This window comes from Brachycentrus maculatus, unplaced genomic scaffold (genome assembly GCF_059751285.1).
Source record: "Brachycentrus maculatus isolate JH-2025_06_01 unplaced genomic scaffold, ASM5975128v1 h1tg000070l, whole genome shotgun sequence".
NCBI lineage: Eukaryota > Metazoa > Arthropoda > Insecta > Trichoptera > Brachycentridae > Brachycentrus > Brachycentrus maculatus.
In genome coordinates, this window is record NW_028280824.1 from 71320 (window position 1) to 88141 (window position 16822).

The window sequence follows — 16822 nt, forward strand, 5'->3', positions numbered from 1 at the left end:
CTCCTAACCTATATTTTTATCATTGTATCAAATAAAATTAAAGCTAATATGACTTAAATGTCTGTTCAGTTAGTGGAACTAGCCTTTTGTTAAAATTTGAGTTAAATAACCAAAACTAATGGCCGAATCCAATTAAGACTCGGTTAACACTCGCTCCAGTGTTTGGGGACCAACAAAACCACGTGCTTAATCTTTTACAACGAATTGTTTGGTCCCAGAACAAAAGGGCACATCGCTCACTCCTTTCAAGAACGTCATAAATCAAATAACTTGATTTTTCAGGAGAACGTTTTTAAAGTTTAAAAATATAACACAATGTATTAATAATAAATATCAAGCTACTTATTGAACTTTTTACTGTGCAACAGATCTTTTTAGGTAAAACCTGGATGTTTTTTCTTCATTTGAAAAATATTTGGTATTTTTAAAAAAATAATTAAACAATATGGTTTCTTCAAAATGAAAAAAAAAAACAACATTTTCTGCCCTGTAGCGGGTAAATATTAAGTTAAAAATATGCCTCTTTACATATGCCTCTGTACATTTTCTGGACATTCCGAAAACATGCAGAACTCGAAATTGTCGATTTTTTATTTATGACGTTCTTGAAAGGAGTGAGCGACATGTGTAACGAAGAATGATGAGTTGAGAATGTAGATACACATCTTGGGTACAAGGCTGCTAGATAAAGAATTGGAAACGACACGTGTATTTCCCAAGAAAGAACACTTTCCGTTCCTCGCCATAACACATCATTCTTCAGTAATTCCTTCTCTGTCCAAGCGGCCAGACTATGGAATGAACTACCTCTCCGCGTAAACAAATGCACCTTCTCCAATCACTTTTAAGAAACGTCTGAGACATTACTATCTGTCATTAGAACCCTAACTGTCCATCAAACCTCCTCCCTCTACCTCCTTCCCTAAACTCCCTTCTTCCTTTGCCCTCCTTATTATTATCTTTTGTAATTTACGTTTTTTAAATGTCAATTTGTAATTTATGTTTAAGTACTATCTACCCTCCTCTGATTGCAAACAGCTATATATGGTATCAAACGTTTTGATCAATATCACTAGTCTGTTTTTGGTTGGTTGGAAGATATTGCTTTTTAGCAATAAGCCCGCCAATGTACTTATTTATTTTCTGTACGTGAAGTTTAAATAGAAAACTAGAATAAATATTTCATTAATTTCTCTAGTATGGTCCGGATAACAAGTATAGGGTGCTTTTTTAGAGGTTTACAAATTCAAATTTCCCGCTGTAAATTGACGGTGGCGCCCGCCCTGCGGCGTGTTGCGCCATCTTGTTGAAACCACGGCTCTGTCACATCGATGCCATTCAACCGAGGTGCGAAGAAGTCAGTAATCATGGTTCTGTAGCGCTCTCTCATTGACCGTAGCATTCTGGCCGGCATTGTATTTTAAAATAATATGGACCAATGATTCCGCCTGCCCATAAAGCACACCAAACAGTGACTTTTAATGGATGCAAGGGCGTCCCGACAGAGGCTTCTGGGTTTTCTCCACTAATTTTAAGGAATGTACTTTATAATTTATTTTTTTAAAGAAAATATAAATATTTGTTTTTTTATATAATTTAATAATAATAATATATTAAAACCCTTATCCGCACCCCAATGGTGCATAGGGCACTGCGTCATATAAACGCAGTGTTATCTTGATCGTTTACACATGAAGGAAAGGTGATCAGCCCTCCGCTTCAGGTACCAGTCCATGGTGGTAATATTGAATAAATATGACAGTGAAAAAATCACTTATATTTATTTTACCCCCCTTGGGAATCGAACCCGGGACCTCCAGAACGGTAGCCGAGCGTGCTGACCATTACACTACGGAGGCGGATGATTTACACAAATATTTCAATTTCATACTATTTCTGTGAACCTAAGCAGCTCATTTTTAGAAATAGGTATCAAATTGTGGTAGAGTGGGTTCGAACCGAGAAACGCTGACTTAAGAGTCCGCGACACTAACCACGGGACCACAAGTGTAAATTTATTGTTTACTATACACATTCCCAATCATTTTTATGATATATAATCTAAATATGCTATAAATCCCTGTACACAATAGGTAAAGAGAATTTTCTTAAGCAACTAATAAATATAATTAAAAAAATTAAATAAAAATACCACGTGACTACAACCCACTTTTGCAAATATAAAAAGATTCTCGATATACCTCTGACTGAAATACCGTTTTTTTTTACTTTAAATAAAATACATAATATAGAATAATTACGAGTAAAGAATGGGCCAGTCACTTCTTGCTAACTGAAGTGATTCGTTTCGGTAGATGACTCTCCGTATGTGTTGATGAAAATTAATTTCTTACGGTTTTTTTTGCTCCACGTGTCGTCTCACGCGTGGTTCTTATAAATATTCATTTTTTAATAATAATATAAACGGTAAATCAGATTACTATGACTATGAATTGTTTCGTATATAAGGTACTAAGACTTGGAAGGAATGCCCGAGCGAGTGTTTTTGCCTAGAATTTTCACTCATGAATTACATGAAATTATAGTAACTTTAAACATAACGAGTAAATCCACTCACATAGGCTATGAAACTTATAAAGTTCAAGCCTGAGTAGAGACATGATAAACGGTGTTGCATAAGCCGTAGCTAGATTTCAGAGTCACTTGGACGTTAGGTAATTCAAAAAAAAAAAAATGAATGCCCGATTTAAAACTCCAAAATTAACATTTTGAGTGTGTCCAAATACTTGTTCATAAATCCGGATTATCTCAAATTTAAGGAATGATTTTTCACATTATTTTGATGATAAAATGAATTGGATATTTTCTAGCGTTTCTCTTGTGACTATAATCCAGGATTCGGAACTCGCGTACAAATGAAAGAGTTTCTGCCCAATAAAAAGATTCTTTCATCACACCAATAGATGTCTCTAGTGAAATTCTAGTGATTCAGGAACAATGTTTCGAAACTTAAACCAGCCTATGACGGTTCTTTTTAATCGATTGGTGAGATGAAAAGAAGCTTTTTTTATTGAGCAGAAACTCTTATATTAGTATGTGAGGTCCGAATCCTGGATTATAATCACACACATGAGAAACGCCAGAAAATATCATTTTCATTTTTATTATTTTAGCTTTGATGAGATGTCCAAAAATAATATGAAAAATAACTCGTATAATAGGAGATAATCCAGATTTGTGAACAAGTGTTTGGACACACTCAAAATATCGGAAAGGTACATGAAAATATTAATGTTTCAGCCGTTTAATCACATACATCGCTCACTCCTTTCAAGAACGTCATAAATAAAAAATCGACAATTTTCAGTTGTGCATGTTTTCGGAATGCCCAAAAAATGTACTATATCCCAGCAAAAGCGGCATATTTTAAACTTTATTTTAACCCGATACAAGCCAAAATGTGTTGTTTTTGCATTTTGAAGAAAAGGTATTGTTTAATTGTTTTCGAATGGAGAAAACACCTCCAGGTTTTACCTAAAAAGATCTGTTGCACAGTAAAAAGTTCAGTAAGTGGCTTGATATTTATTTTTAATACATTGTATTATATTTTTAAACATTAAAAACGTTCTCCTGAAAAATCAAGTTTTTTGATTTATGACGTTCTTGAAAGGAGTGAGCGACATGAGAAACGCCAGAAAATATCATTTTCATTTTTATTATTTTAGCTTTGATGAGATGTCCAAAAATAATATGAAAAATAACTCCTATAATTGGAGATAGTCCAGATTTGTGAACAAGTATTTGGACACACTCAAAATATCGGAAAGGAACATGAAGATAGTAATGTTTCAGCCGCTTCTTGAACCTTCAAGAAGCGGCTGAAAGTGAAGTGCCTATGCAGAGGCACACCTTCAAAAACTTCCTTTTCCTTAAAATACCGTTTTTGCTTTGTAATAATCATATGGTTTTCATGAGCACTTTTGGTGTGAAGATATTACGCGGCTATTCCAGTGCAGGATTGGGTGAAGAGTGATGTGCTGTGTGGAGGAATGGAAACGTTAGTTATGTCGATGTGGCTGGGTTCGATACCATATTCGGCACGGGCTTCTGCAGATCATTGTACCAGTAGGTCAATGTGCTCACGCTGGGCGCTAATTACATTGTCACGCGCCAACTGGTTCTCAATCTGTCGTACGAGGAAACACAAGAAAATGTTTTTTTTTACATGCGTGACTTATTAATTTGACTAGGAAATTAAAATGAAAAATGACGTATTGAATGTTTTAAAAAAATCATACGCATATTCGCGATCTTTATTTTTTTTAATGTAATCTCTCTATTGTTTTTAATGAGGTTTTAAACATGTCTTTGTTCACGCACATACGAGTACTAGACTACACTGTCGACGCATTATAAAACTGTTTAGGCCCAGTATTCGTTAAGTCGCAACTTATTTTTCTCTAGACCCAGGTAACATTTATCATAATTATTATTTTTTTTAAACACCGTTTTTGTATTGAAAAAAATTGTTTTTATTTAAATAATTATATGGGTTTGAAAAAATGGTTATTGTTAAGAAAGGAGTTAAAAAATACATAAAAATATATTTTTTATATTTGTATATTCTAAATATTTTGTCCGCCTCCATAGTGTAATGGTCAGCATGCTCGCCTACCGTTCTGGAGGTCCCGGGTTCGATTCCCAGGGGGGTTTAATAAATATGAGTGATTTTTCACTCTAATATTTATTCAATATTACACTGGACTGGTACCTGAAGTGGAGGGCTGATCACCTTTCCTTCATGTGTAATCGATCGAGATAACACTGCGTTTAGCAGTGCCCTATGCACCATTGGGGTGCGGTAAGGGATTTATTATTATTATATTCTAAATAAATAAAAAATATCCAATACACATTTTTTTTTTAAATGGCGTGTGAAGAGAGTTGTGCCTCTACCTTGGTCGGCTGGTGATTGAATTCTGTGCTTGCGAATATCCCCTTCATAAATTCATACGGTTTTGTTAATTTATTCTACCTTTTTTATTATTACACCTAGATTTATTCACCCTGCGGATGATATATCAATATTATAACATCTGTCGTTTTTATGCGAAAGAAGATACTTGTCAAATTATAAGCTTCATTAAAATTGAAAATCATGCTTTCAGGCGTCTCCCAGTATGTGAAATATTTCGAGAAGGATCTTGTATACATTTAAAAATAAGGCTTACCTAAATCAACCATAGATGCTGCCGAGAACACACACATGAAAAGACACGTGAATTACATATAATCATAATGTGGTTGTCAATCATAGCTAGAATGGTGAATGTTACTCGTGTATAGAGTAAACACTTAAATCAGCCTATGATACGTCATAAGCCCTGTACCCAAACTTCCATATTCTTCTCCATCATTTAAGATGTCAAAAACAAAGGTTTTTTTACGATTTATTTTTAAAAATCAAAAAAGTTTGAGAACCTTCGGTTATTCCAGCGTAACGGTAATTCAATAAGTAATGATAACTCCACTTAAGTATGTACCATGTAAATTGAACAGTGTTTGACATTGTTTGGTTTGCAGGAACGTTCTAAACAATTATCTTCCATTACTATACAAGATTCACTCATTTGCATTTTAAATTATTGGTCTCGATCGCTTACAATGTCACGCGGACTTAGCAGGTTTTGTTTTGTACCATAAAAAAATAATTAAAAAAAAAAACAAAGGATTTAAATTTTCTTTTCGTTTAAAGGAATAACCCGCAAAGCCTCTGTATTTAGAGACTTGTCTGCAGGTAGGATTTACTATCCTGTGGGATAGGGATCAAGGATAGGGAAGGTAACTGTGAAAAATACATCACAAATACCCAGACCAATTGAAAATAAATCTTTCTTGAATTTATTTTGCAATTGGCGGGGATCGTACCCGCGACGCCAGTTTCGTAGTCGAGCGTCTGCCCAACAAGGTTTTGAGTTTAATAATGTAAACGCAACTAGTTTCGAGAACTTCATATGTTCTCATCTCTTCATATGTTCACAACATTTTGAGTGTGTCCAAATACTTGTTCACAAAATCTGGATTATCTCCAATTACAGGAGTTATTTTCATATTATTTTTTGACATCTCATCAAAGATGAAGAAGAATATGGAAGTCTGGAAAAATGAAAATGGTATTTTCTGGCGTTTCTCATGTGTGTGATTATAATCCAGGATTCGGATCTCACATACTAATATAAGAGTTTCTGCTTAATAAAAAAGCTTCTTTACATCTCACCAATAGATGTCTCTAGTGAAGTTCTAGTGATTCAAGAACAAAGTTTCTAAATTGGTTCATATATATAGAGCTTCCAAGAATTTGAGTAGTGTGGTTGTCAATAATGGGTAGAATTGGTGAATGTTACACGTGTGTAAAGTGATCACTCAAACCAGCCTATGACGGTCGTAAGCCCCGTAAATGCCCAGACTTCCATATTCTTCTTCATCTTTGATGAGATGTCAAAAAATAATAGGTTAAAATTCAATCTTTTCAGCTTCTAAACGAGTTGGTATCAGCAGATGAGAACATCTGTAGTCCTCGAAACTAGTCGTGTTTACATTAATATCTGCGACATCTGTGGTTGAAATTAGTAAGTTATTTTATCAGCAGAAACTTTGTGAAAAGTATATATATATGTTTTTTTTTCCTTTGATTTACCCAACAAATGTGGATGTATGTGATGTATGGATTGATTGCTGTGAACTTAGAGTACTCTAAATCTATATGTACCTTAGTTATAGTGGTAAGGCTGTAGGTACCTAGCTATAATTGTCAAATAGGTACCCGATAATAGTAATGAGGCTGTAGGTACCTAACTATAATTGCTAAATAGGTACTTATTTATAGTGGTAAGGTTTTAGGTACCTACCCAGCTGCAGTTGTCAAGTAGATGCCTAGTCATTGTGGTAAGGCTCTGTGTACCTGCCTAGCTGCAGTTGACAAGTAGGTTCCTAGTTATACTGGTTTATGCTGTAGGTACCTAGCTATAATTGCCAAATAGGTACCTAGTTGTGGTTATCAAGTAGGAACCTGGTTATAGTGGTAAGGCTGTAGATACCTATGTAGCTGAAGTTGTCAAGAAGGTGCCTAGCTGCATTGGAGAGCTGCAGTTGTCAAGTAGATACTTAGTTGTAGGAGTAAGGTTGTAGGTACCTAGCTGCAGTTGTCAAATAGGTACCTAGTTATAGTGATAAGGCTGTAGGTACCTTAGCTATAGTTGGCAAGTAGGCACCTAGTTATAGTGATAAAGCTGTAGAGACCTAACTATAATTTTCAAATAGGTACCTAGTTACAGTGACAACGCTAATAATTGCCAAATAGGTATCTAGTTATAGTGGTAAGGCTGTTTGGTACCCAGCTATAATTGTCAAATAGGTACCTAGTTATAGTGACAAGGCTAATAATTGCCAAATAGGTACCTAGTTGTAGTGGTAAGGCTGTAGGTACCTTAGCTATAGTTGGCAAGTAGGCGCCTAGTTCTAGTGGTAAGGCTAGAGTCAAGTGGGTGGCTAGCCGCTGCAGAGAGCTGTAAGTGTGTGTGTGCCTCCTCAGGTGATATACTACGAACACGCTCAACACCAGCACCACTACGAGCACGACGAGGACCAGGGCTGGGGCGGCTACTGGTCGCGTAGCCTGGACACGCAGGCCGACAAGAAGAAGGTAAACGGAGCGGGCGCATTCATGGTATCGGTAGAGGAGCAACCCATTAATCAAAACTCTACTAAACCCAGGGTGGCGCAATCATCCTATCGAAAGATAATTAATTATAATTTATGCAGATGGCGTCGTATGTTTAATATTAGACTTTTTTTTTTGCTTAAAAATTATTTATTTATTATGTAATAAATATTTTTTTTACCTCAAGAAATTTAAATATAAATGTGGAGGTTTATGACCTGGTTAAGTGATCACTTTACACATGTGCAACATTCACATTGCACGTGTGTAAATTGAGAACCACACTAATGAAATTTCCATCCATGTAGAGTTCTCAAAATGTAAATATAACTCCTAAATTTTTGACATTTGTGAACTAAATTTTTCCTAAATTTTTGACATTTCGCTCACTCCTTTCAAGAACGTCACAAATCAAAAAACTTCATTTTTCAGGAGAACATTTTTAACGTTTAAAAATATAATACAATGTATTAAAAATAAATATCAAGCCACTTATTGAACTTTTTACTGTGCACCAGATCTTTTAAGGTAGAACCTGAAGGTTTTTTCTCAATTTGAAAAATATTTAGTATATTTAAAAAATAGTTAAACAATACCTTTTCTTAAAAATGCAAAAACAACACTTTTTGCCCTGTAGCGGGTAAATATTAAGCTAAAAATATGCATCTTTTGCTGGGATATAGTACATTTTCTGGGCATTCCGAAAACGTGCATAACTGAAAATTGTCGATTTTGATTTATGACGTTCTTGAAAGAAGTGAGCGATTTGTGAACTAGTTGAACTAGATTGTCCGCCTCCGTAGTGTAATGGTCAGCGCGCTCGGCTACCGTACTGGAGGTCCCGGGTTCGATTCCCAGGGGAGTCAAATTAATACAAGTGATTTTTTCACTCTAATATTTATTCAATATTTCCCTGGACTGGTGCCTGAAGCGGAGGGCTGATCACCTTTCCTTCATGTGTTAACGATCAAGAAAACACTGCTTCAATACGATGCAGTGCCCTATGCACCATCAGTTGCAGATGAGGGTTTTAAGAAGAACCAGACATTGCAATATGCAAACAGATTCAGGGTGGTGCAAAATTAATCATCCAATTTTGTTTTTGATTGACATTTTTACTATATATAAAAAAAAATTATTTGAGTTATGGAAAAATTTATTTGGACCTTTATAATTTTTTTTCTTTTGATTGGAAAAGATGATATCTGTCATGTGGCCGCCGCCAGTGTTGATACACATTTTTGCCCGTTTTGTTTGTCTACTGCAGCTGTCTAGTTCACAAATGTAAAATATGATTAACTCACGATGCCATTTGCAAAAATTATAACATCTTCCTATTGGGTGCATAGTTTTGCGCCACCCTGTTTTATGAGAATGCACCTCTGGACATATATTATAATACCATAATTTTTAATAGTCTTCTCCTGGCTCCGTCTTCGTAGACTGTTGGGGTCAGCTCTCCTCGTCCTCAGGTTATAAGGACAAACTTGATTTCTCTGCTTCCGTTTAAAGGCATCTCTGGAACACCGAGTGAAGAATCGCCCTCTCTGCTGGCAACACTGATCATTTCACATGTCTTGAGTGCAATTTGTAACGATCGAAAAAACAGCAAACGCATGAAATTTTAAGATAAATCTTGGTGGGTATTTTCGCAGCATCCACGCACAACATTTTATCTGCAATTGCGATTTTAAATATCCTTTCAAAGCGGCCACGTTTACATTTGCTCTGTTCCATTTGCTCTATTCCAATCTATAATTCTACATGGAATTATTGCCTGGGGCGGAGGTGCCAAAACCACGCTAGACCCAATTTTTAAAGTACAAAAACTTATCCTAAGAATAATAAATAAATGTAACTCGACACACCCATCCAATGAGCTATTTACAAGCTATACGGTACTAGACGTACGGCAACTGTTCGTCAAGGAAGTACTGATTCACTTCTGGAATAAAATGGAAAAGGTTTGAACGCAACAAACTATTCGAACCCGGGCAGCATTAAATAAAAACTACATTGGCCCAGCCGTTAAAACAAGTTTTGCCCAAAAAAATTTTTCATTCCTTGCTCCAAAAATATTTAATTTGCTGCCCGAAACCATTAAAATTTCCAGGAGTGATCAGGTCTTTAAGAACAGTGTCCGTCGATGGTTACTTAACATTGGAAGGGACAAGGTAGAAAGTGAATTAATTAAAGTCCAGGTGTAATTATCACATTGAAAAACCTTAAACTATAAATTATTTTTGTATCTCCTGGATGTTATGTCTACAATCTAATCATTAAAAAAATATATATATTAAAAATTAAAAAAAAAAATATATATAAACTATGTATTACCATGTTAGTATTCGGCTCAACACAGGCCATGCCTAAAGAGCCGTAATACGTATAATAAATGTGTATATGAAATGAATATGTATATTGAATGTATCCATGTATTATGAAAATAAATAAATAAATAAAATAAAAAAAATTTCATAGCAGCGTGAAAAATTAAGCGATAAAGGTATAATTTCTATCACATTATGTGTTTTAAGAAATCGATTATTTGCAGATACAAAGCTGAAGCATAGTGGAGTTGAAACACCGTTGGAAGGAGTGTATTTAGTTTAGAAATGAATAATGATATAATATATTACTAATAAACACTAACTGTCTTGCAAGCATGTTTCTAACGGGTGGAGGACTTTGACCTTTCCAGGAGTACAATAATTGATGTCCGACATTCTCTGGGGAGTGTGTTTTTTTTATATAATTTATATTTGAAGCACTTTGTGATTTTCCTTTTTATAATTAAAATGTAACTTTGTTTTAAAATCACTATAAATATTCCGCCTCCGTAGCGTAATGGTCAGCACGCTCGGCTACCGTTCTGGAGGTCCCGGGTTCGGTTCCCAAGGGGGGTAAAATAAATATAAGTGATTTTTTTCATTGTCATTATTATTATTCAATATTACCCTGGACTGGTACCTGAAGCGGAGGGCTGATCACCTTTCCTTCATGTGTAAACGATCGAGATAAAACTGCGTTTATATGACGCAGTGCCCTATGCACCATTGGGGTGCGGATAAGGGTTTTTTTATTTTTATATTTTTTTTTAATAAATATTCAATTATAACTTAATTTTAATGTCCACCGGTTTCCAAGCTAACCGCTTCTTTATCAAGACTAATCAGTCTTGATAAAGAAGCGGTTAGCTTGGAAACCGGTAAACATTATAATTAAGTTATAATTGAATATTTATAGTGATTTTAAAACAAAGTTATTATATAAGGTTTTTTTTTTACATTAAATATGTATTTTTTTAAATAATATCTTTGCATTATGAAGATAGAAATTATGTACAAATAATTTAAATAAAAAATAAAGCTCACCGTCTCTAGGTTTTATTTTATAAACTGGCAAAATACACCAAGTAGTTTGAAATGTCATATATTAGTGGTTTTACAAGTAAATTCAATTTTAAGTTTAACAGCGGGTATTTTATTCCGGCTAAACACTTTAAAGAACAGGGATTATTCAAACGGGGATTTTAGAGTTAATGTTTTTTCTCAGTATCTTCTTCTTCTGACCCTTATCCGCACCCAATGGTGCATAGGGCACTGCATAGTATTGACGCAGTGTCATCTCAATCGTTTCTTATATGAAGGCAAGGTACTACTCCTGCGCTTCAGGGACCAGTCCAGGGTAATATTTAATAAATATTAGAGTGTAAAATCACTAATTTTTATTTTCACCCCCTCTGGGAATCGAACCCGGGACCTCTGGCACGGTAGCTCAACACACTAACCATTACGGACAGTATAATCACAATATATTTTTTTGCCATTTCACTCACGATCTATTCTAATACTATGCGTCTTTGACGTTTTATTAATTTTGCTTTTGAAGCTAGCAAATTCCAATAGAATAACAGGCTCCTTTCATTCAAGCGATTTAATTTTTAGTGCTGAATATTTTTACTAAATATTTTCTATTGTTTTCCAGGACCATGGTGAAGTTTTCTCGGACGCTCCCCCGGGAGACGAAGCGGCGTACGGAGGATGGTCAGACAATGCAAGAAACTTGAGGAACTAGACCTCCACCCTGAGGGACCCCTTTACCGAGAGGTCTACCACGGGATTCATGAATATAACCAATTCTGTTATTAGGGTGGAATGCAATCAGATTTATTTATATATATTGGACAGTACTGAATTGATATCAATATATCGCTCACTCCTTTCAAGAACGTCATAAATCAAAAATCGACAATTTTCAGTTGGGCATGTTTTCGGAATGTCTAGAAAATGTACCATATCCCAGCAAAAAAGGCATATTTTCAACTTGATATTGACCCATTACAGGGCAGAAAATGTTGTTTTTGCATTTTGAAGAAAAGGTATTGTTTAATTATTTTTTTAAATATACTTAATATTTTTAAAATGGAGAAAAAACCTTCAGGTTTTACCTAAAAAGATCTGTTGCACAGTAAAAAGTTGAGTAAGTGGCTTGATATTTATTTTTAATACATTGTATTATATTATTAATCTTTAAAAACGTTCTCCTGAAAAATCAAGTTTTTTGATTTATGACGTTCTTGAAAGGAGTGAGCGATATATGCAGACATACAAAAAAAATACAAATAATCTATTATATCAAGTTTTAGATAACACCAAAATATTTTTGTATTGTATATTTAAAGCATTTGTGGTATGGTAATACATATTAGACTCTCCTTATTATCAGTCATGGTTCGCTTTGTATAATGCCACTTAAAAACACTACTTTACGACTGCCGGTTTCAGAATAATCATTCCATCATCAGGTCAACTGTAGACTAACTGTCTACAGTATGATTGATGAATGCTGTTTACAGTATGATTGATAATATTATAATTACTGATATTTCGGGAAGTTGTATTTATGCTTCCATTGAAAAAATCCACTTCGTTGACATATTTGATTGAGAGTGACATCTATGGCCGAAATTAGTAAGTTTTAATCATAATTAGCAGACATACATTTGTTATTAAGTGTCATTTTCACAGCAGACATTCATTGATTAATATCGGGTTAGTACCCGTCCGGTAGTATGGACGTAAATGAATGTCGGTGCGAATTTTCCTTAAAGGAGTATCGACGTTAATGAACTTCGAAGTCCGTCTGTCAGTTTGTATGATATAACTTGTATAGCAATGACATCTGTGGATATTTGTGTGTAATTTTGTCATCATCGAAAAATATTTCAAAGAGGTTTTTTTTAAAATTATTTTAACATAATTTCTATCTTATCTAATTTTTTTCACGTAAAAAGAACTCACACCTGAGAGCTTTCTCTGGGGACATCAATTTTTGTACTCCCGCAAAGGTTAAGTGTCATTTTCCTTTGAATATACATGTAACCTTTTGGTTCTGAGATACAATTAAACTTTAGTAAAAATATAATAAAACAACAAGATGTTATTTTATTATATAAAATGCAGTTCCACCAAGAAATGTCAGTACAAAACTTTATAAAAAAATTTCAAATCAGTACTGTTCAATATTTTTTTTTTCAAAGATAAATAATGTAATTTTTTTAAACATACTTACAATCCCTTAGTTCCTATGGCATTCAGTGTCTAACTGACCATTCTACGGAAAACATATTTAAAAAATGACCGTTTAATGTTAAAGGTATATCTCTTCTCCGTCTTATTCCTCATTAATGAGGGTCGTGACCCTTGTGGAAGCAATGACTCTTCTCCAGTTATCCCTTGCCTGCGCTGCACGTAGCGCTCCAACCACCGAGGTGCCTGCTGCTGCCTTAATTCCATCAGTCCATCGTGTGGGGATCTTCCTCTCCCTCTCTTCCCCTCCAGGCTACCGATCACAACCAGTCGTTCCGGGCTATCCTCGTTGCCACACAAAACTTTTCTAAAGAACTGAAGAACCGATTGTGAGATATATATTTATATTCACGATATATAGGGGATAAATCTTTTTTTTTTTTCTTTTAACCCTTATCTGCATCGATTGGTGCATAGGGCACTGCATCGTAGTGAAGCAGTGTTAACTTGATCGTTTATTGCATGAAGGCAAGGTGATCAGCCCTCCGTTTCAGGTACCAGCCCAGGGGTAATATTGAATAAATATTACAGTGAAAAAATCACTTATATTTATTTGACCCCCCCTGGGAATCGAACCCGGGACCTCCAGTACGGTAGCCGAGCGTGCTGACCATTGCACTACGGAGGCGGAGATATATACACAGTTGAAACTCCCTCCTAATCTTTTGTTACATCACCTCCTTATGTTTACATCATCCTCCTAATGTTTACATCAGACAATATAGAATGCTATGGGACCAGAAGGATTAAAAACCTTTCGTATGAATTTTTACTAAACGCAGGCATATTTTTAAATCGCCATAATTTTTATTGATTTGTTGCATATAGTAATTTGTAAATAGTTAATGTATTTATTTTGATGTTAGTTTAGTAAGTAAAGAATTTTTGGTAGCTTAGGGCTTTAAACGACTTTGAAATGTTACATGTTTTTAAACAGTACACATTATAATTATTTTTCTTTATTTGGGTGTCGAAATAATCCATTTTGCTCAGATTTTAATAGTTATAGTAAAATATTCAATGCTTCTAACATTTTATGAAGGGCATTCAAATTGAAGGCAGCGTTATTGAATCATAACAGTGTACTCAGCACTCAGGAACAGTGATATTGAATGACAGCACAGCACTCAGAAGCATATTGGATGACAGCAATGCATTCAGCACTCAGAAGCAGTGATGTTGAATGACAGCACAGCACTCAGAAGCAGTGATATTGGATGACAGCAATGCATTCAGCACTCAGAAGCAGTGATGTTGAATGACAGTAATACACTCAGCACTCAGAAACAGTGATATTAAATGACAGCAATGCATTCAGCACTCAGAAGCAGTGATGTTGAATGACAGTAATACACTCAGCACTCAGAAACAGTGATATTAAATGACAGCAATGCATTCAGCACTCAGAAGCAGTGATGTTGAATGACAGTAATACACTCAGCACTCAGGAACAGTGATATTGAATGACAGCACAACACTCAGAAGCAGTGATATTGGATGACAGCAATGCATTCAGCACTCAGAAACAGTGATATTGAATGACAGCAATACACTCAGGACTCAGAAACAGTGATATTGAATGACAGCAATACACTCAGCACTCAGAAACAGTGATATTGAATGACAGCAATGCATTCAGCACTCAGAAGCAGTGATGTTGAATGACAGTAATACATACTCAGCACTCAGAAACAGTGATATTGAATGACAGCAATACACTCAGGACTCAGAAACAGTGATGTTGAATCTCTGTTAGCGATTAGAAGCAGCGGTATTGGATTACCATCAGCATTTAGAAACAGTGGTTTTGAATCACTGTTAGCATTCATAAATAGTGGTGTTGAATCACCGTTAGCATTACAAAACAGTGGTATTGAATCACTATTATCGCTCAGAAGTAAGGGTATTGAATTGCTACTAGTATTTATTCAGAAATAGTGATATTGAATCACTATAAGCATTAAAAAGCAGTGATATTGGATTACTTTTAGCATTCAGAAGCAGTAATATTGAATTGCTATTAGGGCGCTTGTTCACTGCCCGGAATTCCGTGTAATTTTACCGTCCGGCACATCAGTTGGCTTGTGCTTTTGTCCATCTTTCTTCGGATCGGTGCGTGAACACGTTGCGCGTATATTTGATCAAGCTAAACTGTCGTAGTCGTTTTCATTTATCAAAACCGGACTGCCGGACGGTGAAATCCCGTGTAGTGGAGAAACGCCCTTAGCATTCAGAAGCAGTTATATTGAATCACCGTTAGCATTAAAAAACCGTACAAAATCACTGCACATATTTTGAGAGAATGGTATTGAATCATCTTCAAAATTCAGATATAGGGTATCGAATCACATTTTGTCACAATTGACATAGTAACTCAATATTTTGACTCCATATCTCACAAAATTAGACAACTCCATCCTATTAATTCATGTTCTTCAAACCCTTGTCTGTACCCCAATGGTGCATAGAGCACTGCATCATATAAACGCAGTGTTATCTTGATGGTAAACACACGAAGGAAGGGTGATCAGCCCTCCGCTTCACGTACCAGTCCAGGGTAGTATTAAATAAATATTGGAGTGAAAAAATCACTAATATTTATTTTCACCACCCGTAAGAATCGAACCCGGGACCTCCAGAACGGTAGCCCGGCGTGCTGACCATTACACTGCGGAGGCGGACAAAACTCATCTTCACAAAACATTTTTTTTGTATAACTTATTAAGCCTTCATTTTCTGTTTGTTATTAATTTATAATTGGGTTTATTGAATACAAATATGTATAATAAAAAAATAGGAGGAAGAAGACAATGAAGATAATTTTATCAGTTCAAAATGGTTTTTTATTATGATTAATTTGGTAAAATGTTTAAAACATGCTTCCAATTTAATGTGCAATGGTCTATTGTTTAATTTTTGAAGTACCTACCTAACACGCAATATTATTGGCATTATAAATTTATTTATTTATTTTAGGGTAAGAATTTATTGTTACATATTTAAAAAAAAATATTTTTTAATGTTTTTTTTTTTTATAAATTATTTAATAAAGAATTCAAAAACTGCAAAATGTTTCTATGTATTTTTTCCTCTGTATTTATTTTTTACGACAAAATTTATTTCACAAAGTATTTGATACTTTACTTACTTATAACCCTTATCCGCACCCAATGGTGCATAGGGCACTGCATCGAATTGACGCAGTGTTTTCTTGATCATTACTTACATGAAGGCAAGGTGATAAATCTTGCGCTTCAGGAACCAGTCCAGGGTAATATTACAGTGTAAAATCACTAATATTTATTTTCACCCCCCCTGGGAATCGAAATCGGGACCTCCAGCATGATAGCTAAACCAGCTGACCATTACACCACGGAGGCGGACGGTTAAATTTACTTAAAAATTAGCAAAAGGTGGTCCAAAATGGTATTTGAAGCATCCTGTAGAAAGCACAAAATGGTGTTTCGATAATTCAATATTTATTTGATTTCCCCCCCTGGGAATCGAACCCGGGACCTCCAGAACGGTAGCCAAATGCGCTGACCATTAC

At 35.0% G+C, this 16822-nt stretch overlaps 1 protein-coding gene across 2 annotated transcripts in view; it reads left to right on the plus strand.

Annotated features, from left to right (window-relative positions):
- LOC148311181 (uncharacterized) overlaps positions 1 to 16720 on the plus strand; it is a 52131-nt gene extending 35411 nt beyond the window's left edge. Inside the window, exons 5-6 of one of the 2 annotated variants that reach the window (XM_088257061.1) lie at positions 7553 to 7663; positions 11669 to 16720. In XM_088257061.1, the coding sequence (XP_088113187.1) occupies positions 7553 to 7663; positions 11669 to 11758 (201 nt within the window). In that variant the 3' untranslated portion in view covers positions 11759 to 16720. The remainder of the gene's footprint in view (positions 1 to 7552; positions 7664 to 11668) is intronic. The other variant, XM_088257062.1, reaches the window with a different exon arrangement.
- The last annotated feature ends 102 nt before the right edge of the window (positions 16721 to 16822 follow it).